Raw genomic sequence first — 24,767 nt, forward strand, 5'->3', positions numbered from 1 at the left:
CAGTCCGTCCCATGGCTAACAGGCCGGACGCCCGAGGACCCCTTAGTCCAGGACTCCCTCAGCCGGGAAGTTGGGATCTCGTACCGCCGCCTTCTTCTGCCACGGCTCAGGGGCACTGCCGTCCTACGCCAGACGTGTCCTCCTCTGCTACCTCGTCATCATCCCCTTCTTCGGCTCCTCCACTGCCCGCTCCGGCCTTCGACTCCAAGCCCTAGCTCAAGAAACCGCTGCGGCAAATGTATTTGAGGAAATTGTTCATCCATTTTTTTACGTTTCGAATTTTTTTGTATGACAACTAGGGTTATCATCAAGATATGTTCGGTCCTTTGGATTATAGTACATTACTATGCAATTGTGGATAATAATCTAATAGTTACTGCTTCATGTTTCTCCCAACGTCACGGGTATTGATAGTGTTAAACCATTTTTGTACATGGGACAATAAGGCCTTCGTGGACAAGCAAAAAGTAAACATACTAGAAAGCTCATTTCGAGAAGGAGACGAGTTGTTCCACTCTTATGTTTGCACAATACACAAGACAACAGTCAAATATAGGATGGTATGAACTAGCTATCCAAGTTATTTCTTATGCACAACAACTGAAATAACAATATCTGTTTTTTTCCTTCTTGGCACTTCTCATTGAAGTTCACTTTGGATAACCTGACACACTACCTTCTTGATTAGATATGGAACTTACAAGTATTTCACCCATAGCATGATGCTGATTTTGAAGTCCCCATCAATATGTATAAAAATGAGGGGCAGGTGATCGTCACAAGTGGTTGGACACATCCAAGAGGAAACAATACAGGCCTCTTACCTATTTATGATGTTGATGATATTAATGGTTTTGTACTCAAGTGTGAAATGCTACCGTTTTATTACTTGTTTTTGTGCTTTTGAAACAATATGGCATTGTTCATATGGTGCTTGAGTTTATGTTGGATATGTTTGATGAATATGAAATATGTTGTGTTTCATATATGTATTACGTTCAAATTATTAGCGAATTTTCTTATTGCATGGACTAAATTATAGGAAAAAAAATTTTGTAATGGTCATTGAGTTCCACATGGTTTAGAAACACAAACCATGCATGTTCAATGAAACCTCTACATCGCACGGAGTTATTCTCCCCGCGACGTGTGTGATGCCCACCTAGTCGCACATGTTTCCTTGTTTCTGACCATGTGCGCCAGACCCCCCCTACCGCACATGTTCGGGCATAGTTCTGGTCCACACGGTTTAGAAACACAAACCATGTGCAATAAACCCCTACATCGCACACAATTGTTCCTTGCACAACACGTTTCAGAGACTTTCCTCAACCCTCTAAAGCTGTGTGTGATGCATGTTCTCAACTTTGTGTGAACCTTGTATTTATACCATTGGATTTATTTATTGCGAAATTTATGCTTTATTCAACATTGCAAAGGCAAAGAACAAAATATGATAATCCATGCTTGACCACGTTGATAGAAGATGTTGTTCTATGCAACGTGTCTCCCTTATTCTAATGCATAAAGATACAATGTGATGCTTCATGGCACAAGTATGTCGACATGCATCACCACATAATCTAGATCTCCGTAGCATTAGACCAGACTTGTGGAGTGGCTTTGAGTTGCAGGTCAGACTTTCTGCCCACAGTTAACCCAAATTTCTCGGACATGTCCAGTGGCGCAGGGCTGGCTCCATCGGGAAGCTTCCAGTCAAAGTGATAAAGAAAGTTTACCAATACAATCTCCATAATTGCAGAGCTAAACATCATCCCAGGACACTGTCGCCGCCCAGCACCAAAGGGAGTGAATTCAAAGTATGTCCCATTGTAATCCATGTTTTTAGTTTCAAACCTTTCTGGCTTAAAACTTTTTGGATTTTCCCAGTATTTAGGGTCTCGGGAGATTGCGTAGACATTAATGTATACAGTTGTGCCTTTAAGAATGTCATAGCCCATAATTTGACAATCTTCTCTAGCTGCACGGGCCACAAGAGGACTGGGCGGATGCAATTTAAGAACCTCCTTGATGACCATCTGCATATAGTGGAGTTCAACGAGGGGGTGGGTATTAGTAATGACAGCTTTACCTTGTCCTAGCAACCCCCTAACCTCTAGCTGTGCCTTAGACATGGCTTCAGGACTATTCATGAGCTCTGACATAGTCCATGCCAAAACAAGCCCCGTGGTTTCCGTGGCAGCTCCAAGTATGTCCTGAAAATGATGGTTGCGGTTCTTAGAATTAAACATATTGCTAATAGAGGCAATTAACTATATTGATACGAATATACCATAGGACATACTAGATTGTATTTTGAACAATTGCCACCACGCATAGTCTAGTCTATGTCGACACTAAAAGTTCTATAGTTACTTAAGCAAGACAAGTTGATTCTCAATAAAGATGGAACAATGATGCACATTTACCAAATCAATACAATTCTTTGTTAGCTTTGATTTCTTTACTCGGATTTGACCAATGGGAATATGGAAATACTCCTTTTCTTTATAAATAGATGACATTTTAAACATTGACACTTCTTTAACATGTATCTTTGACTAATACTCCCTTCGTCCAATAATATAAGATCGTTTTGCAAGCTAAAACAGCTTGCAAAACGATCTTATATTATGGGACGTATATTTTCAACTATTTTACACAACAATTCTTAGTATATTGCTTTTATCCACCCAACACAAATATCACTATCTTAAAAAAAGATTTTATTACACACTTTCTAGAGAGTCGTATACTTATGAATGGAGATTGTATTTGTGGATCATTAAAGAATTAAATTTGTCACCGAAACTCTATATATCTGTAGAACTATTTGCCTTTATATATGTTGATGAAAATGTACTATTAGCGAGTTGAAATCAACAGTAAAGACCAATATTACTTTATCAAATTAAGATGTTACAAGTAAATTTCATCTTATAGCTGCATGTTTAGTTTCCCCCAAACAAGTTAAGTCGGTGGTGGGCAGCAAATCGGAGGAAGTGACATAAGGTGAACGAACAGCATGACCGGCAGAGTATGTGTGTATGGTCTTCCTCCGTTTCTAAATATAAGTCTTTGTAGAGATTTTACTATGAATCATATACGAAGCAAAACGAGTGAATTTACATTAAAAATGCATCTATATACATCTGTATCCGTATATGGTCCATAATGAAATCTTTACAAAGACTTATACTTAGTATTTAGAAAAGGAGGGAGTATGAGTTAAAAAAAGTAAGAATACTCACAAATAAGATGGTGCCTATTGCGTCTGTGGTTAGCGGTGATGCTAACGAGTCCTCCTCCTGCATCCTGAGCAGCGCGTCCAGCAGGCCCTCGTCTTCGGTGCTGCAGGCGCCACCGGCGAGGCGCTCAGCCTTGCGCCTCTCGATGACGTCCTCGATGATGCGTCGGATGCTGCCGTGGCTCTTCTTCATGCGGCGCTCGCCGTTGCTCAGCCACCGCACCAACCGGGACGACGGGAAGAGGTCGACGAGGCAGAAGCCTCCCATCAGCTCCATGACTTGGTGGAACTCCCGCAGGTACACGTCCTGCTGCGCCAGCTTGCCGCCGAAAAATGCGCGCGACGCGACGGAGTTGCTGAGCGCCGACACCTTCTCGCTGACGTTGACGACGGCGCCGTCCGAGGCTGCGATGGAGCGTAGGAGGTGGCCCACCTCCTCCGCCCTGACGCCCTCCATGCGCTTCACGCACTTGGAGCTGAGAAGCTCCGTGACGCAGATCCTGCGCATCCGGCGCCACCGGTCGCCGTAGGGGGCGAAGAAGATGCCGTTGCCGCCGCAGGCGGCGATGTCCAGCGTCACGCTGCTCTTCCGGTTTGCGAACGCGACGTCGTGCGTCTTCATCACCAGCGCAGCTGCCTCGGCGCTGGAAACCACCACCGTGGGGAGCTCGCCCAGCTTAAGGAGCATCAGCGGCCCGTACCGGCGAGAGAGCTCTGTCATCGTGTGGTGCGGGAGGACGCTTACGATGTGGTGGAGGCTGCCGATGATCGGCAGGGTCCATGGCCCAGGTGGCAGCCGCTTGCCTGGCTTGCTCTCGCCGCTGGAGAGCTTGAGAAACCAAAGGGCTAGTACCGCGGGCAGGGCTATGAAACACAAGCTTAACCACGCTTCCATGGCAGCTAGCTAGGCAGCCAGCTTGTTGGCTTTCAGCTTAAGCATGGCGCATCATAAGTACTATTACCGGGACCGGGACGTTTGGATCTGAGACAGGCAGAATCCTAGCCTTGGTCGGCGAGGGATGACATATGGTATCATTTAAATTAGTGTCAAAATACTTCTATATTATGAAATCGGAAGGAGTAGTTTGTGGCCGCTAAGGGTCAAACTTTCGTCCAATTCGTATGCATGCAGATTGTGGACGAGATAGTCACCGAGCAAAAACATATCCGGTCCATTCCAAGTTTTTATGTAACCGTGCAACCATCATTGAAAATATATTTTACAAGCTCCTATGAAATCTGAAATTGATTAAATAAGTAGATATAGTGTATATCTAGCATGTCACAAATTTTCAGTTAATTCAACTCAAAGCTTGATAAACTTAAAGTGAAAAATTCAATAGTGGTCGTGGGGGCCATGTTGTGGCGGGGTTTGGTCGTGTACTGATGTGGCGAGTGCGCCGTGGGTAAAGCATGATTGGATGGTGGCTTGGTTGCGTGCTTTTGGTACTCTATGTACCACCTCCGTTTCAAAATACTTAGACTTCTATTTGTTTAAAAATGGATGTACCTATATACTAAAACATGTCTAGATACATCTATATTTTGACAAATAGAAGTTATGTATTGTGGAACGGAGGAAGTATCTTGGTTGAGACGGTGAGGCGGCTGCAGCATTGTCCCAGTGTAGCAATAGTGTCTTTCTTGTCATATCCCCGTTTCATCGATGCGATTAGTATCGCCAAAGGTCATGTGGTGGTGTTTTTTCGGCAAATCTTCGTAAATCCGGTTGGTTCCGGTCTTCATAGATTTGTTTGGATTTGGCCGACGCTCGTGATTTTTGGAGTATATGCAGGATCCCTTTGCCGTTCTTCTTTCCACTGCGGCAATTTGCTACGCAAATCATGGTCATCGATCTCTTCTGGTCTACGTCGATGCGAGCCGCTTCTTCTAGAAGCTTCTAGGTTAAACAAGTTTGCTTCATCGAGACAGACAGGCCTGGAGGCGGCAATGAGTTTTGCTCACGACGTGCCGCTGATGGATGCAGAAGGAAAAAGACTTTGGCACCGCCAAAGATTTGAATGTATTTTTATTTGTAAGGATGTGTATGTAAGGACATGTGATCCAAAAATTGTGGTATGTTCATCAACGTGTCCAACTCATAGCTTAGTTTAAAATAACTACTATTCATAACGTGCGCTACGAGAATCGACCAGATTGTCGAGTTCTTGCGGGATTGCCGAGTGCATTAGGCAGGGAACTTGGGAAAGGACCGTCTAATCAAGTGCAGAGGAAAAACACTCAGCAAAGTCGTATCTTTGTCGGCTGGGTGCCAAAAAACACTCAGCAACACAATGGCACTCGTGAAAGCCACACCTATGTCGAATGTCTACTGACAGGCACTCGGCAAACAAGGTGACATGTGATCGCCATCGTGATGGTTGACGGAAGAGTGATGGTGCGGTCAGCTTTGTCAAGTGCCCGACAAAGAAAACTCGGCAAACCCCATTTTGTTTCTTGCATTTTCTTTGCTTTCTTCTCTTGTCTTTTCTTGTTCTCTTTGCTTGCTTTCTTCTCTTTCCTTCCTTTCTATTTTGTTTTCTTTACTTTCTTCTCTTTCCTTTTCTTCCTTTCTTCTTGGGTTAGGTTTGCATGCAAAATGTCGGGTCACTTCATCCGTTGGCCTAAAAAAATTCCACACGCAATACAACCATTACATGTGATATATAAAATTTGTCATTTTTGGATCTGTTTGCTATATTTAAGTCTTTAAGTGCATTTTAAGCATTTAATTGATGAAATTTAAATTTGAATTGTGGATGCATTAAAATAGGGTTAGGAATGGGTTGAAAAATCTTAGTGGTGGTTTATATTCTATTTTCAAGCGTTATAGAATAGAAGAAAGGGGGTTTCAAACACCAGGGGCCAAGCATCGACATGGATCCTAGTGCTTTATTAATTCTGAAAATTCAAAGCCAGTAAAACACGAAACTTGACATCGTGTCAGGATATGACCCCAAGAGGCTGTGATAGAATTTTGAGAATGTTTCACATATTTACTCATGTAGACTGCTTATAAACCGGACCATCTCTAAGTAAGAATCTAGGTTTCAAGGAGGGATGAGTTAGCTTGGAGGCAAAACGGTTGCTGCTACATCCATTGGCCTTGTAGCTTGTCTTAAAATCAACAAACTCCATTACATATAACATGTTTAAATTTTACATTTTTCAGGTCCAGTTGCTATATTATGAGATTGAGTGCATTTATGGGGATTTATGACATCAACGGCAGCACTGGACAGACGTGACGGCGGTGCTGGCCAAAAATGATGACAGTGACAACGACACTAGCTAGGGGTTTTAGCAGAATGAAAGGGGGTCGGGCCATCTGGTTTTGATTGAAATGGATAATGCCTACGTTGTTGAAGGGTATGTCCCAACCAATGGCAGGCGAAAAGTAGAGCCCGCCACACCTAACAACATTAGCAGTGGCATGTGTAGCGTAGTACCCGCCAATAAAAGGCTTTTCTAGTGGCGGGTGTTTTGTGGTGCCATCCGCTGCTACTTTTTGGCACATTTTTTGTAATTGTCAAGTTTTATTGGTTTAGGGGTAGAGTTTTGTTCACATTTCTGTGTGGCGTTGAAGTTATTTCATAAGTCGGGTCAAGTGAAACTTTACCCACTTTTGGGTTGATTTACTATTTTTAAAGCATTAAATGAATTCTTACGTATTAAGATGAGCTAAATGATTTGTTATTAAATAAAAGATGTAAAAAAACATTGAAAATGATACGGTGTCATTATATGACCCCTGTAGGGTGTGGTAAAATTTTGAGAGAGTTACGGGAAAATGTTGATGCACTTTGCATAGAAACTAAAGAGTCTCTGGGGAAGTATCAGGGTTTTGAAAGAAAATTGTCGGGGTTTTGAACTGAAACTTATTTTGTCATCATTTCCCTTTTGTAACTTTTTCCTATGTTGAATATACACCATTGCAAGTTTCATTGTCAAATCTGGGACCATTCTAGGTTAATATGGTGTATTTAGGTCATTTAATGGACATAAATCACAATTGAACTTCATGTACATTAAAAAGGCCCAAATATTTGTGAAAATACCAGTTAAGATCATAAGAAAAATAAAAACACTACTTTATAAAAAAATACAGGGAACTAAACAAAATATCTACATGTTTCAGCAGTGGCGGGCAAGGGTAGACGCCCGCCACCTCCGACCACAACTAAAGAGGGCCAAATCGTTGGCTATTGGCAATGTCGGGCAAATAACTCGGACATCTGTTGCTGATCTAACTATCAGTGGCGGGCAGTCGTATGACACCCATTAGTGGCATTGTTTGCCCACGGCTAACCTAGCCCCAGAAAGTTAGTGGTGGGTTAGAATGTGTACCCGTAACTGGTAACAAAATACCACCACCCGACATCTTTCAATAATGCTACACGCAAGAATAGGTTACATGGTTTTACTAACAGGATTAAATTTTCACCTTATGATTGGTTAATAGGTGAGGGATCCAGCCCACCCCCTGAAATTTGAAGGTGCAAGTTTGTGATTAGTTATTAGATGAAAATAGCCTATAAAATTCCGTATTTGTTCGTGCGTCTAGAATTTTTGGACATCTTCTCTAACCTGCCAATGTCATTTGGCCAAAATAGCAGTGGCGGGCCCTCGGCCTGGCTGCAAGTAATGTGAGCCCATCAATAAACATTTTCTAGTCGTGGGTGCCCATGACACGACGCTCAACTAGTTGCCGCCATTCCACACCGTGGTGAACCTACCTTCAATGTCCACCATGATTCAAGGATGTTGCCCTGGCGTCCTCCTAGTGAATGATCTTGCCAAGAACAGTCTTGCTATACTTGTTCGGCCTCGACATCCTCCACGGGAAACACACATGATCTAGCCAACGACGAAGGGACGCAAATGTCATTTCGCCGATGCCAATAGGGAGTCGCTGGTGCTATCCTGCCTCATCAACACAGCCCGCACACCGATCATCGGAAGTAAAGTCTCTAAGACTACCCATAGTGGGAAGTAATTTAGACTAGTAACATGCACATCTTACTAGTTTATGTTGTTACCTCTATAATGGGGAGTAACATATGTGTGGTGTCATGCAACACTTCGTTTATTACGTTGTGGACTTATCATGTCTTGGTATGTGAGATGTTACTCATAGTGTGAGTAACATACTATGTTACCACATGCCTTGTTTTCCTTATTAATTACTTGTCATACTATGTTACCACATATATGTGTGACGTTACCACTTACTCGCTCTGTTTTTTAGTCTGCATATAAAATTTGGTCAAAATCAAACTTTATAAAGTTTGACCAACTTTGTTGGACAAAATATCAACATCTACAATACTAAAGTTATATGGTATGACAGTTAATTTCATGATGCATCTACAATTTTGATTTCATATTATGAATCTTGATTTTTTTTCTATAAACTTTGTCAAAATTGACTAAGTTTAACTTTGACCAAATCTTATATGCAGACTAAAAAGAAATGGAGGAAATATGTTACTCTCACTATGGATAGTCTATAGCCATGAACATCGATAATCTGATTGTCAGGCCAAGCTATTATTTGGAATTTATAAAACTACGGTAATTAATGGGCATAGCCGTCCCTGCATTTACTGAACAAAGCCACCACCACATTTACTGAAGAAAGCCGCCTGGTGAGAAGGCCTTGTTTCTACGATAAATCATCTTGGAGCCCGGGCTCAGCTGCTCCCGGTCAGAAAAAAATTCAAAACAAATACTAGAAAAATTCAAAAAAATCTAATTTTTTTTGTGTGGTAGATAATTTGATGCGTGAGGTCCGCTCCAAATTTCAATTCATTTGGATATCTGAGTAGGTCTCGGCAAAAAAGACAAATCGGGTCAAAACAGCTCATGAACAGTAAACTTTTTTACAGACCCCAATTTTGTCTTTTTTGCACAGACTTGCTCAAATGTCCAAACGAGTTGAATTTTTCAGCGAACCTCACGCATCTAATTATCTATCACACACAAAAAATTTGGAATTTTTTGAATTTTTTTGTATTTGTTTTGATTTTTTCCGTGAGCAGGGGTGCAGCTGAGCCCGGGTGCAGATTCGCCGCACTCTTGTTTTTAAGCCATCACCACATTTACTGAAGAAAGCCGCCTGGTGAGAGGGCCTTGTTTTTTTAAAAAAGTGTAAGGCTATTCATAGTGGGAGTAACTTAGCAAGTAACATAGTGCACTTCGAGAAATTTTTGCTTATGTGGCATGTAGTTAATGAGAAGTGGTAACATAATATGTTACTGTAATATAGCGTTTCCAAGACAAGATGAGTCTACAAGCTAATTAATGAAGTCCTCTATGACACTACTACTATGTTACTTTGCACTATGAAGGTAATAATTTAGACTAGTGTCATACTCCCTCCGTCCATGAATAAGTGTACTTCTAGATTTTGTCTTAAGTCAAAGTTTTAAAACTTTGACCAACTTTATAGGGAAAAGTAGCAGCATTTATGACACTAAATTAGTATCACTAGATTCGTTTTGAATTGTAATTTCATAATATATCAATTTTATGTCATATATGTTACTACTTTTTTGTATATATTTGGTCAAAATTTTAAAATTTTGACTTAGAAAAAAGGCTAGAAGTACACTTATTCGCGGACGGAGGGAGTATGCATGACACTAGTATAAGTTACTCTCCACTATGACCAGCCTAAGGCTGCTCATGAGAGGAGTATTAAACAGGTCCCCTCCATCAAAACGCATGGACCAAGGCAAGAATCTGACTCTAACGAGACACGATTTCCTAGCAATGCACGCAGGTAGTTATTGCATGAAACACTTTGATTTCCACCCCTAATTTCACTTGCATGCGTGCAGGGAGATGTACGTAGTCCTGAGAAATTAGGCCCTTCTCAGTGCTCCACTTTGTACAGGTGCTAAGTTTGTCATGTAGGCAAAAAAATCTGATATGACAATGTCATAAAAAGGAGAGACGTGAGTTTGATGATTCCAGAAAGAACCAACAGCAAGCACGTGAACCTAGGCAAAAACAATTAAATGACATAAATCCATCAATGCATGAAATACTTTAGAGGTTGTTTGGATACATTTTAGTTCCATGACTAAAAGTAGTGGGACTAAAACTTGCTAGCCTTATCCATGTTTGGATCCAAATACTAGAAAGATTAAATTCAAGTTAATGAGCATTTATTATCCTCCAAACCCTCCAATCCAGAACTCGCCTGTGTTAAAGAAGAGGAGTTAAATGAACAGAGAGAGGACTAATCCACATTTTAGTAGGGGTACCCCTGACTAAATTTTTTTAGTCTTAAGACTAGTTTTAGCCCCTCTTTAGTAAGGGGTGCTTGGAACTTTAGCCTCTTAAAGAGACTATTTTTAGTCAGACTAAAATAAGTCCCTTGGATCCAAGCACCCTCTAAATTGCTAAAGCATTAAATAAGGGAAACTTAGCACCAACAAATGAAGCACTTATGCATTATGAACATTACTAGTTGCTAAACTTTTTACTAGCACCTTATCTAAGCATCTATGCATTGAAAATGGCCTTAGCACTTTCTCATTCCTGTGGACAACATCATCCAATCAACGAGCTGTCTACCCATGAATTGGTCCGCATCTGTTTACTAAAGGATGGAGATTAAGGCTGCTCCCAATGGACCTGTGCTTAGATGGGGTGCTAAGCATATTAAATAGCTTAGCAACTAGACTCCCCAATGCATAGGTGCTTAGCTTCTTGTAGCTAGCTCCCTCCATTTAATGATTTAGCTACTAAACTCTCTCATGCATTGTTGAGTTTGCTTCATTTAGATGTTTTGCCTAGGTTCGCACGCTTGGCATTGGTTCTTCCTAGGGTCATCAAACCCATCTCTCTTTTCTCTTAATTACCTTGCCACATCAGATTTTTCGTCTACATGGCATGCTTAGCACCCGTACAAGGTGGAGCATTGGGAAGGGCCTAAAAGAGAAATTAATTGTGTGTTGGGAGACGTACAAGCATGGGGTGTCTGATCGAGGCAGAGGTAATACTGACCTACACTGACTGCCGGACCTGTAAAGCAGGACCGAGGTAATACACCTCTTATTTTTTTCAAACAAGGCCTTCTCACTAGGCGGCTTTCTTCAGTAAATGTAGTGACGGCTATGCCCATTATTTATTGTACTTTTATAACTTTTGAAAAATACCTTGGTCTGGCAATCAAATATCGATGTTCATAGCCAACATGGTTTATGAAGATTCCTTTCGTATTTTATGACTTTAATTAATCTATTGAGAACAGCAACGGCTACGCCCATTTGTATGGTTTAATCACAGCATGCATGTGCCATGGGTTCTAATAAATTCTGACTTCCTTCCATATGTTACTCACCCATTGGCTGTTGATATGTGGAAGGTTGAACAGGTCTAAGGCTAGCCACAGTGGGGGTAACTTACGTAGTAGTAACTTAACGCATCTCAAGACAATTTTGCTTATGTGGCAAATATTTAATAAGGAAAAAGGTGCTTGTGGTACTACACAGCGCTTTCTAAGGCAAAATGAGTGTATGAGCTAATAAATGACACTAGTATTACTATGTTACTTTGCACTATAAAAATAGTAACTTAGACTTGTGTCATATGCATGGCACTAGTATAAGTTGCTTCCCACTATGACTAGTCTAAAAGTGTACTTATAGTAAGTCAAAGCGGAGTTTCTAACCTTTCTGGCTGGTGTTTGCCCAACCGTGATCTAAGCAGACAAATCTGCGTATGTTTCTTAATAGTTGCAATAGTCCTATTATGTGTCAAATTTGATGGTGGTGGGAGGCAGATCTACCAACGCGTAGATGCACCATTTCTCTTCGTCAACATACGAACAGACGACACCACAACGGTTCCACACAAGTTCTACAAATCACAATAGTCTACAGTCGCACCAAGTTAAATTAATGTGTTTTTCCTCCAAAAAATATTACATCAATGTTTTTAATCAAGCCTCACATAAACTTCACAAAGCTCCACATTAATTACTCAAAAGATCTCGAGTACACACATAAGTCTTGAAGCAGGCTTTCACCCAAGCCTAATCCATACAAAGTGGTGAGAAAATCTCCATACAAGGAGCTCAAAAGGGAAAAACGACATCCGAGATATAAGCGGAAACGCCCGAGCATAAAAGTTGTAGGCCCTGCACCTAACAAAAGGCGACCTAGAATACTAGACAGGGACAAAACATCGCCGCTTTGGAAAACCAACAAACCCTGTTGCACCGAACACACCAAGCTATTGTTGGGGAACGTAGTAATTTCGAAAATTTTCCTACGCACACGCAAGATCATGGTGATACATAGCAACGAGAGGGGAGAGTGTGATCTACCTACCCTTGTAGATCGACAACGGAAGCGTTAGCACAACGTGGTTGATGTAGTCATACGTTTTCACGGCCCGACCGATCAAGCACCGAAACTATGGCACCTCCGAGTTCTAGCACACGTTCAGCTCGATGACGATCCCCGGACTCCGATCCAGCAAAGTGTCGGGGAAGAGTTCCGTCAGCACGACGGCGTGGTGACGATCTTGATGTACTACCGTCGTAGGGCTTCGCCTAAGCACCGCTACAATATTATCGAGGACTATGATGGAAGGGGGCACCGCACACGGCTAAGAATATGATCATGTGGATCAACTTGTGTGTCTAGGGGTGCTCCCTGCCTCCGTATATAAAGGATCAAAGGGGGGGTGCGGCCGGCTAGGAGAGGGCGCGCCAGGAGGAGTCCTACTCCCTCTGGGAGTAGGATTCCCCCCCTTTCCTAGTTGGAATAGGATTCGGGAGGGGGGAAAGAGGAGAGAGAGAAGGAAGGGGGCGCCGACCCCCTCTCCTTGTCCTATTCGGACTAGGGGGGGGGAGGGGCGCACGGCCCAGCCCTGGCCACCTCTCCTCTCTTCCACTAAAGCCCACTAAGGCCCATATACCTTCCGGGGGGTTCCGGTAACCTCCCGGTACTCCGGTAAAATCCCGATTTCACCCGGAACACTTCCGATATCCAAATATAGGCTTCCAATATATCAATCTTTATGTCTCGACCATTTCGAGACTCCTCGTCATGTCCGTGATCACATCCGGGACTCCGAACAAACTTCGGTACATCAAAATGCATAAACTCATAATATAACTGTCATCAAAACCTTAAGCGTGCGGACCCTACGGGTTCGAGAACAATGTAGACATGACCGAGACACGTCTCCGGTCAATAACCAATAGCGGAACCTGGATGCTCATATTGGCTCCTACATATTCTACGAAGATCTTTTATCGGTCAGACCGCATAACAACATACGTTGTTCCCTTTGTCATCGGTATGTTACTTGCCCGAGATTCGATCGTCGGTATCTCAATACCTACTTCAATCTCGTTACCGACAAGTCTCTTTACTCGTTCCGTAATACATCATCTCACAACTAACTCATTAGTTGCAATGCTTGCAAGGCTCATGTGATGTGCATTACCGAGAGGGCCCAGAGATACCTCTCCGACAATCGGAGTGACAAATCCTAATCTCGAAATACGCCAACCCAACATGTACCTTTGGAGACACCTGTAGAGCACCTTTATAATCACCCAGTTACATTGTGATGTTTGGTAGCACACAAAGTGTTCCTTCGGCAAACGGGAGTTGCATAATCTCATAGTCATAGGAACATGTATAAGTCATGAAGAAAGCAATAGCAACATACTAAACGATCGGGTGCTAAGCTAATGGAATGGGTCATGTCAATTAGATCATTCACCTAATGATGTGATCTCGTTAATCAAATAACAACTCTTTGTCCATGGTTAGGAAACATAACCATCTTTGATTAACGAGCTAGTCTAGTAGAGGCATACTAGTGACACTCTATTTGTCTATGTATTCACACATGTATTATGTTTCCGGTTAATACAATTCTAGCATGAATAATAAACATTTATCATGATATAAGGAAATAAATAATAACTTTATTATTGCCTCTAGGGCATATTTCCTTCAGCTATCACCAGAGAGGGTCGCTTGCCTTCTTGCTCCCGCTGTGGGGCACCGACCCTACCAGCGCATATCGAGGACCGATAATGGTGACAACAAGGACACATGTATGGTAGGAGACCAACTAATCCACAACACACTAGTCAAAGAAGCTTCACGCAAGGGTCAAAGCAAATCTAAAGTTGGCACACTGCAACCAGTAGGTACCCGAGCTCCCCAGTGACACCCCGAAGGGGGTAACGATGCAACATGCACCTACCATCAAGCCTGAAACACTCACGCGAAGAGGGGAGACACACTCATGCCCCTAGAGGGAAGAGACAACCGCATGCATCACCATCGCCAGCGTGGAGCTTTCGCTCATAGCCTCATTTGCACACCCGAGCTACCAAACCGAGCCAACCCGAGGGAAGGGTCGCCGTGCTAGCACGGGTCCCCTAAATCTTGACCATGGAGCCGTCATTGTCGAAGCCATAATGACAACAGGATCTCCCAGCGCCCCTCACCTCCTTACCCTCATAGCCATGGAGAATATTGTCGTGTTGCTCGCTGCAAAGCCAACCGCGCAGCCACAATAACCGCGGTCGTCAGCCCGGCATACAAGAGCTCCCAACCCCGCACCACCGCTCGTGCCACCACCTGCTGCCCGCTGCCATGACCATCGACTGCCACGACGGGACGGAAAGGTGCCTCCTTTCACACCCAAGGGGACTCCCCACCTAGATCTGGGCAATAGAAGAATCCACCAGCGGTATACCACTGTCCAAGAACAGGATCGAGGAACTACAACCCATCTGGCCGAGCCCACCCAATCCCGAGTCAAGCGACCCCCATCAAGCCCCTCCTGGGCGAGACAAGCTCCAAGCAACGACCACACGCTGATGAGAGGCCACCGACCCACCTTGCCATGGCCACGGCGAAAAACGAGAATGTGGACAGGGAGATCATGAGACATGGGAGAAAGGTCCCGCCACCTGCCCCACACGCGGCTTCTCTTAAGCAGCACCGTCCGGCAGCGGCGAGGGGGTGGTGGGGAGGAGGGCTGTGGCGCGGTGGTGATGAGGGCGACACACCCGTATCACCCTATCAAGCGAACAGGGGGGGGGGGCTTCTCTGTCAGGTCTCGACAAATACTAGTGTTCATCGAGTGCCATAAGTCTCGACAAATACTAGTGTTCATCTGGTGCCACAAGTCTCATATAAGAGTTACACAAAATTATAAATAGGATCCAATTGTTTTCGAAGAAAATATACTTATCATAATATAATATAAAACGTATAATATCTCATGTACCCACAACATTTTCACAAAGGTTGCATAAAATTGTCACCAAGTTCCAATGGATCAACATTTTCAATATTGCTATTGTTTTGAAGATCTTGTCACCTGGAACACAAATGTTAGACATATCGTAGATTCAAATGATTCCAAGAAAATATAAATGAACAAGGAGAGAGAAGAACCTCTAGACCAGGTACTCCTCCCACGCATATATAGACTACTCACAATGGGGAGTAACTTTGATTAGTAACATGCATATGTTACTAGTCTATGTTACCACCTCCATAGTGGGGATCAACATATGTGTGGTGTCATGCAATACTTTATTTATTAGCTTCTAGACTCATCTTGTCTTGGCATGTGTGATGTTACTCATAGTATGAGTAACTAGTTATGTTACTCAATTCAACTCTCTCCTCACTAAATCATTGTCATAAAAGCAAATTTGCTGAGTTGAACATGTTAGTGTTGAAGTTATTCTCACCGTGAATAATACTCTTTTTTTCTCGTTGCTCCGGATCCGACTTGATTTATAAACGTTGAACCCTGAGAGTTGATACGTACACGACTCCATGTTACTAATATTTTTGTCCTTTTTGCCAACAAAAGGACAAGAGGACAAGTCGGCCTGGGTATCTCTATATATACCAGCACGGGCAGCACCTCCACACAGTACAGTACTTCCAAGTACACCTCTCACTTTGTTCTCCGAATCATTCGTATATCCAAACAACTCGATGGCAGCAGCTCACACGGACTGTTCCGGCCAGGAGGAGACGATGGCAACTTTTCACCCGACTTTGTGGGGAGATTACTTCCTTACACACCAGCCACAATCTTCAGGGAAGGTATTACTGTACATACTCGTAGTACTACATATAAAGTAGATGTTACAATCATTTGGAGATAACTATAGGGTATTGGAAATATTTTTTGCATGACACCGGCTTATTTAGGTAAATACACAGATGACTTCAATTTGCCGAACCAATGCAACAGCAAACATGCATGCATGCACACGTCGACCCAATTTTAAAGAAAAATTATTATATCTATTAAGTAAACTCATGATTTAGCTTTTCTCGTGAAAACATGACAATCATACTATGCCACGTTGTACACACAAAATACATTATTTGTACTCCCTCCGTCTGTGTTTATTAGACACATTCACATTTTGAGCCTAAGTTTGACCATACATTTGTGTAACATAATATGAATTATATGTAGCAAAACGTGTCACTGAAAACTTCCTTTGAATATGAATACGACAATATAATTTTGTTTGAAATATTACTTATATTTTACAAATCAAATCTAGAGTCAAAATTTGGCCCAAAATACAAGGGGGCCTAATAAACCCGGACGGAGGGAGTACAATGCAACATTAAATTGTTTTTCTAAATGACAGTCTGCACTATCATGAGGATTTGTTATCACAAATAGCGTTCAACAAACAAATGCTAGAAAACACCCATGATTTGTTTCGATGCTATGCAATGTTTACTGTGTGATGGGTATAGGTTTTAATTAGTTGTAACATCTTTTTATGTGTGAAAGAATTATTTTTCTCGGTCGAAACTTTTACAACAATAGTCACCATATTAGGTATAAATTAGATTCTACCATTATTTGTATTAATTAAGAATGTTTTTCTTATATAATATTTCATAGTTATTTGAGAGCAACTATTATTTTTAAATTGGCCAAGTAGCATATCGTAAAACCAAGAGTTGCACACCATTTGAAGTTTATTTGTAAAACCATGCAACTGCCTCATTGCATATTTCTAGAACTAAAATTGCTATAATATATTGAATGTGTGGCTATCCAAATTTCATTACATAGATATTAAATGGTTAGAACATTGACTAAAAAATAAGAATCAACTAACTTAGAAATAAATGGTCTAGTTTGTTAAGATATTTTAAAGGTGTGTCATGTTCATCACAGTTCTTGAAATTGTAGCATTATGGCAAACACTATGATGCAAAGCATTAGTGGTCCACATGATTGATTAGTAATACCATTTATATTATTGCAGCAACCTCAAATGAAAGAAAGAATGGAAGTTTTATTGGAGCAAGTAAGAACAGTAATAAAAGAGTCAAATGGAATACAAAAAGTAACAGAGCTTATACTCTTGCTTGAACGACTTGGCTTGGACTACCACTATGAGAATGAGATCGGGGAACTACTGGATGGCGTTTTGAACTCTGATTATGATGATAATAATCTACAGTTGGTTTCACTTTGATTTTATCTTTTGCGGAAAAATAGATATGACGTCTCATCTGGTAAGGCCTCATAAACTTACGCAACCAAGATATATAGCAATCAAACATTAATTTTTTGGAAATTATTAATGTCCATTTTCAATAATCATTGCAGATGTATTCAATAAATTTCAAGACAAACAAGGAGATTTCTTTCAATCGGATACAAATAGTTTATTGAGCTTATATAGTGCAGCACATATGAGGATCAAGGGAGAGCAAGTACTTGACAAGGCAATCTATTTCACTAAAAACACCTCCTTGGTGCATTAGAACATTTGGAATCACCATTTGTAGAGGAAGTGTCTTCTGCCCTTCTTACACCTCCTTTTAGAAGGGTTAGGATATTAGAAGCAAGAAGCTACATACCTTGTTATGAAAAAGAGGCTACACGAAATGAAGCCATATTGGAGCTTGCGAAATTGAATTTTAATATTCTTCAATTTCATTTCTGTGCGGAGTTAAAAGAGGTCACCTTGTAAGTTTCTTTTATAATTCTCTTCTTGAAATTATTCTACAATGCATTCTTTTTCTTCTAGTCATAAGAATGCCAACTGACTTATGTTATGTTCATTCTAGGTGGTGGCAGAAACTGAGCGTCGGATCAAATTTGAGTTTCATAAGAGATAGAATAGTAGAAACTTATTTTTGGATAAATGGAACTAGCTACAATCGCAAATATTCTTATTCTCGTATTATAGCAACAAAGATCACTGCTTTCATGACTATAATAGATGACATATTGGACACCTATGGTAGCACTAAAGAGAGCATGCAAATTGTAGAAGCAATTAATAGGTTAAATCCTCCTTCCCTTCACCAATTAGTTTTTTCTAATAATTACAATACATGTGTTTTATAATATTTTTAATATATGAACTAAATATATATTAGAATAAGCATGAAGATAAATAGCAATATCGAGTCATACAAACAGAAAAGAAATAGTGAAGTGTTGCATTATGAGTAGAATGTATTATGTCGGGTATGTCCTCATGACGCCCATGATTCTATTGGGATGGCATATTAGCTATATTACTATATTTTTTGTACCTTGTGTCTTAATACAATTTTTCTTTAGAAAAAGTGAAATAGTTATATTAAGTTGTCTACGTAATAAACATTGTACCTCACACACTAGTTACACTACAACTCCATAAATAAATAAATATTTTAGAACTATAAGTAATTCCATTTTGGCAACAAAATATAAAAAATGTAGTACCATTGGATTATGGTATTTCTAGTTCAAGAAACAATTTATTAATGCACATGTAAACATTAGAGTGAAAACTGGGACATCGTCATGGAGCGATATTTTTATAAGATATGAAGGAAAGTACTTTTGTTAATTATTCATTTAACTGTATTAAATTTTTGTAGAAACACAAATTCATTTCATTCTCGAAGTTTTTTAAATGCAGTATGAGTATTGCTTTATTAATTAGTAGTAGTATGGTATAACATAGTGAAATGCAGGTGGGATGAAGGTGCAATAGATGTGCTTCCAGAATACATGAAGGATATCTACTTATATTTGTTGGAAACATTTCATTCTTTTGAGGAGCATTTAGGACCTGAGAAGAGCTACCGCGTGGTTTATCTTAAAGAATCGGCAAGTATTATATTTTACCATAGAAAACTAGTTTGGCATATTGAAATGTGCACTTAGTATATTTTAATATGCATTCTCTTACTAATATTTGGTCGCCGTGTGCTGCCAAGATGAAATACCATGATCTAGCTAAGACTAGAAGTGGTATATTTTATTAATGTTGTTAGGCTGATATAAAGTAAAAATGGTAACATACTTTAAGTAAATAAATTAAAACCATATAGATCTGTTTGCAAGTCTACAAGAGAAAATACTTAACTTTCGCTTCAAATAGTGGAACTAGAACATGTAGGACTATGATGACCCGGTGAGCCTTTTGTAATGCTTCGTGTTTCTTAGCGTTAGAGCCAGTTATAAATAGTCATCACATAGAAATTGTCATTATTGCAACAATCCCATTTCGTAATTATGTGGCCCCGGGTGACGTTGCCCGAGATCCAAATTGCAGTTGCTACTCAAGCACTCATACATACATATCAAACTTAAGTCGATACCTATAGATGGTTGGATACAGGTTGCGATTCCAGCCCTATGCATTTGGTACATAACCCAAACACTTCTACAAAATTAATGAGACGGTGTACTAAAATCTAAACCAAGTCTTGGTTGAACTGATATAATGACCAATCGATCTAGATGGAAATTCTAGATAATTCAAACTTTGAAATAAGTATTGTAGGAAAAAATACTCCCTCCAATGCCCTTATGCAAGGCCACTTTGTTTTTCGTGTCAAACTTTGATTCATAATTTTGGTCAACGAAATATGGATATATGTCATACAAAACATACCATTAGAAAGTTCTTTAAAATGTGCATTCACTGACATACTTTTTGTGGCATATAACTCATGTTTTATTGGTAAAATTAATGGTCAAAGTTAGATATAAAAATATGAAGTGGCCTTATATAAGGGGATGCAGGGAGTACTAGGATAGTGGTTTCCACTGAACTCATTGACTCGTAGAATTTCAATCTTCTATTCCATATACTAGTGGTTAATAACTGACACTCAGGAAGTTAATCTTGTGTAGCTACGGGTGATAACGGTTAAGCATTAGAACAATGTTAAGCTTTCTCACCTGCTATAAGATGTGTCACGCCCGATACAATTTGTTCTATAATAAATATAATACTTGAATCATTAGGAACCTTTGGAATATATAATTTTATCATCAACAAGTGTGGTCTCTTCTTCTCTTATTCATGTGGGTGACTGCCAATAACATTAATTTTCTAGTTGTTAGAGTTGAAACACAATTATACATTTGAACAATATATTTATTAGTCCACCACACATTTTCGTTAGTAATCAATATCCATTTAGGGAGTTGGATGTACTTTCAATGAAACAATTTGGATGTAGGTCGTGTGATAAACCTAGCTAGTTCACATGTATGTAATTTTAACTTATTTTAAAATAGAGAAATGGGACAAGGTCTTCAATTTAGAAAAATCAGATGTTATCACATACATTTTTTGAACAAGATATGACTTACCAAAATAGAACACACCTTTAAACATTTCATGAGAGTACAAAATTAACCCACCAATTGACTTCTTGGCACTGTAATTATCTTTCATTTTCCCATATGTTGTTTGAAATTTCATAGTATCAACGAATTGAGCATAGCTCGGAAGATTAGATTCCTTGTGGTGAACCTATCAACCGGGGTTTAAGTCCTATACTTTGAAAGGGTGCTTCCATTTTACTAGATTTATTCCAAGCTTTTTGTTCATTGGGAGTCGACGTTCCCTACAAGTTGTCCGTGGTAACTTCATTGATCTCAAGATTTTTTGGCTTAGCCTCTCAGAGGAGCTCATAGGGCTAGGGTGTGCATGCTTGTGTACATTGTGTGTGTGGGCGAGCGGGCTCTACGTGTGTGTATCTGAGCTGTGTTTGTACTAGGTTTCCAAAAAATTATAGTATGACTTACAATAATTCACTAAAATGGTATTGCTTTTCATGAAAGAGTTAGTGTTAATGTTGATATTTTTCATGAAAACCATATTCCCTAGTAAAATTTTCTTGTGTCCATTCCCCGCAAATGTAACTGTTGAAGTTTTGGATGACAAGATAACTTTATATATACCAAACATGTAGATGGACAATGGATAATTTCAATTTCGTATCTTTGTTTCAAACAATTTTAATCATTTTGTAATTCTTAGCAATATTACAAACATTTTGGGTGATTAATTTTGAAACAATGCAGTTCAAGAAATTAGTTCAAGCAAACAACGCTGAACTAAAATGGCGTGATGAAAAATATGTGCCAAAGAAAATAAGCGAACATCTTGAAGTTTCAACGATAAGTATTGGGACATCTGTGGTAGCATGTGCTTTTCTCGTTTGCATGGATAACATAAATGCGGGGACTTTCAATTGGCTTTCTAGCGAGGCGAAACTTCTCAAGTCTTTTGCTATATTTGTACGGCTCAGGAACGACATGGCATCAACAGAGGTACACATTCTTAGAGATGTACTTGACTTCAAATGGATATTTTGCATGCATCTTGGGAAAGTTTTGCAGCGATTTGAACATAATTACTGTCATGTGTTTAAAGAAGTAGCTATACACAATGAATATTCAATCATATTTACCGTGACAATTTAAGGCACATATGTATCTTTTTGCATGCTTCCATGGTGATAACCACATATTGTTATGGTATTGCTAGAATATTTAAACTTTAATAGACATTTTTTTAAATGGAAGCTATAACCATTTTCAATCTTGCTTAGCTATGCAAGCTTGAAGTGAAACTGGACTAAGCATGCCCGACCTAGGCATGACGATGAATACGATGGCATTCATCGTAGAGAGTGGGGCCCATGAAACATGTGTGTCATGTGTAATATATACATTGGCTGCTATGTTTACAAGTTTCCTTGTCTTATGTATCTTGATCGATGGTAGCAAATAAATTCACTAAAGAAAGGTGAAACATAGCCCTTTGCATTATGAGATCTCAAGTGAGGAGCGGCAAAGTGGAACACAAATGTCTTTTTTTAATTTCTTTTAGAGGTCTTCTGAACATCCCTTTGATTAAACTAGCTATTGTACTAAAATATAATTGACACCTTCTACCATTATATGTGATTAAACTAGCTATTGTACTAAAACATAATTGACATTTTCTACCATTATATTTTGGAGCGTGAGCAACAAGGGATCCATTGTGCATCTACTATCCAATCTTACATGAAGGAGCATGAGACGACAAAAGATGACGTGTGTAAAGAGATAAAGGAACTTATTGAGAATTCATGGAAAGATATATTAAAACATTATTTGGAATTGATAGATCAACCAATGGTTGTGCCACAAATTATACTTGACCTTTCAAGAACCGTGGATAACATGTGCAAGCATACCGACGCATACACTAATTCAGAGACAATCAAGGATACTATAAGAATGCTTTTTGTTGATCCAGTGGAATAGATGTACGAGGAATGCATCCACAGGGGATAGAAAAGTAGCAGTTATACACTGCTTTTGCAACAATAATGCCCAGTCATGTTAGAATGGTGATCAAGAGCACTCTACTTAGATTGCCACCATGTTAATGTATCTTTTTTCAGTTAAACAAACGTGTCGTGCTCACTTCCGGGAATGTATGAGTGACATTAAACTTCGTTTTTATGCATTGGCTTTTTGAAACATAAATGCTTTCTTTCATTCATTTGCTCTGTGTGTGGTCCTACCCTAGTCCATTGTGCAAGCATAGAGATTCTTTCTTCCTCCTAGTATAATAGAAAATAATCATCAAAACTTATCCAATCAAGGGGTAAGTTACACTTCAAACCCAAAAAAGGTTGCTTGGTGTCGTAATTGTATTCATTATTTCATATTGCATTTTTGTAAGGAGCATGCTGTATGGTTAACGCCAACATTGTGATAATACAAGTCCTTGCATCTTGCTCCTCCCTCCTAATCCTCATTGGCTCCAGATAGATTTTCAATATCATAAGATGCATCACAATCGTCATCCCAATCATGAATTTTATCATAAGTAATAGGCATATCATACTCAACATCAGTATTGGTTATAGACATTGTTTCATCATTAATAGCAACTAGTCATCAACCCGTGCAACTCCACATGGCTAGCAATTAATGAGACACATAAATAATCAATAAGAGCTTCATATTTTTATATTTTATATGTTTTTCATGGTTGAAAAACATGATATGAAGAATATTATTGGCTCAAATGATGCATCAAGGTGATACAGCCGTACATAATTCAAAATATAACTTTATTCCTCTTTTTTTATTGTAAAAGTAAAATATAAATCCCACAATTAGTTTTAAGCAGTTTTTTAGGATCAACAAGGAGGCTCGAAAGGAGCCCCCAATTATTAAATATAAGAAGGTATAAAGATTCCAACATCAGAAAGACCCCACAAGTTTGTGGCAAAACTAAATTACTATTAGTTTGTTAACCATTGTTGTACTAGTACCTCACAGGGCTACGCACACCCCAACCACACACAGTTTCTAGAACTATTTACTCAAGTGGGTTGGCTATTTGGGGGGGGGGGTCATCGTTGACCAAGTAGAAATCGTGTGCAACGGGCCATGCAAAAACACCCAGGACCCCAATCCTAAGTCACACCGATCTAGCATGTAACACATCATATCACTTTGCGACCTCATGCACGGCATTCCCACTGCTGCAGCCTTACCTTGGCCGGGACCGTTTGTGCCTTTTGGATGACGTATATGATTGTTTTGCTAGCATCCATATGAAAGAGAACCCGGGCCAACATGACTAGTCGTAAATCCAAGGTGGCACAAACTTATAGGGACATGCATACATGACCCAACAATGCACGTGTCAGTCAGCAGCGACTATAACCGAGCTGTAGCAAGCTATCAGGACTCCAGTAAACACCGCGTGACATCTCCCTGTAGGGACAGACACGGGAGCAAAGAAGGACACATGCCGGTCAGCCCATTTGTTCCGGAGCAGTAGCGAACTACCATGGCTCAGTGGAAGCACTAGGAGGCATTTCTCCATAAGGAAGGCTACCAAAAATAAACAACTAGGTGTCGGTTCCACACATACCAAGCATTTCAATAACATACACAGTATGCTCGATATGTGTAAGTACAACATGGTCACAAAAAAACTCTACGACTCAAAGTATTTATTTGAAAGGCTCCGAAGAGTCATACATATCATGATATTACAAACAGAGGTCACATGACCCATCATACAAGCAACGGAAGCATAACATGTCTGAGTACAGACATCTACAAAAGAAAAGGTTATCTGCAAGACCCTCCATAGGAACCAGACCTTTGTCTGGGATTCCCAAGCTAATCGTCGAAGCCCACATGAAACTACTAG

General features: G+C 40.1%; 1 protein-coding gene and 1 pseudogene across 1 annotated transcript; one reads left to right on the plus strand and one right to left on the minus strand.

Moving 5' to 3' along the window:
- Positions 1 to 1,449: 1,449 nt before the first annotated feature.
- On the minus strand, positions 1,450 to 4,220 carry LOC125548024 (desmethyl-deoxy-podophyllotoxin synthase). The gene is made up of 2 exons (XM_048711731.2): positions 3,252 to 4,220; positions 1,450 to 2,216 (listed from the first exon to the last, which is right to left on the minus strand). Exons 1-2 carry the CDS (start codon positions 4,140 to 4,142, stop codon positions 1,584 to 1,586), a joined length of 1,524 nt encoding a protein of 507 aa, XP_048567688.2. The 5' UTR covers positions 4,143 to 4,220; the 3' UTR covers positions 1,450 to 1,583.
- A 12,073-nt stretch (positions 4,221 to 16,293) lies between these two features.
- LOC125548025 ((S)-beta-macrocarpene synthase-like) lies at positions 16,294 to 22,852 on the plus strand (annotated as a pseudogene).
- Positions 22,853 to 24,767: the final 1,915 nt, after the last annotated feature.

The sequence above is a fragment of the Triticum urartu genome, chromosome 3A (genome assembly GCF_056163025.1).
Source record: "Triticum urartu cultivar PI428250 chromosome 3A, HENAU_Tu73, whole genome shotgun sequence".
In the NCBI taxonomy this organism is placed as follows: domain Eukaryota; kingdom Viridiplantae; phylum Streptophyta; class Magnoliopsida; order Poales; family Poaceae; genus Triticum; species Triticum urartu.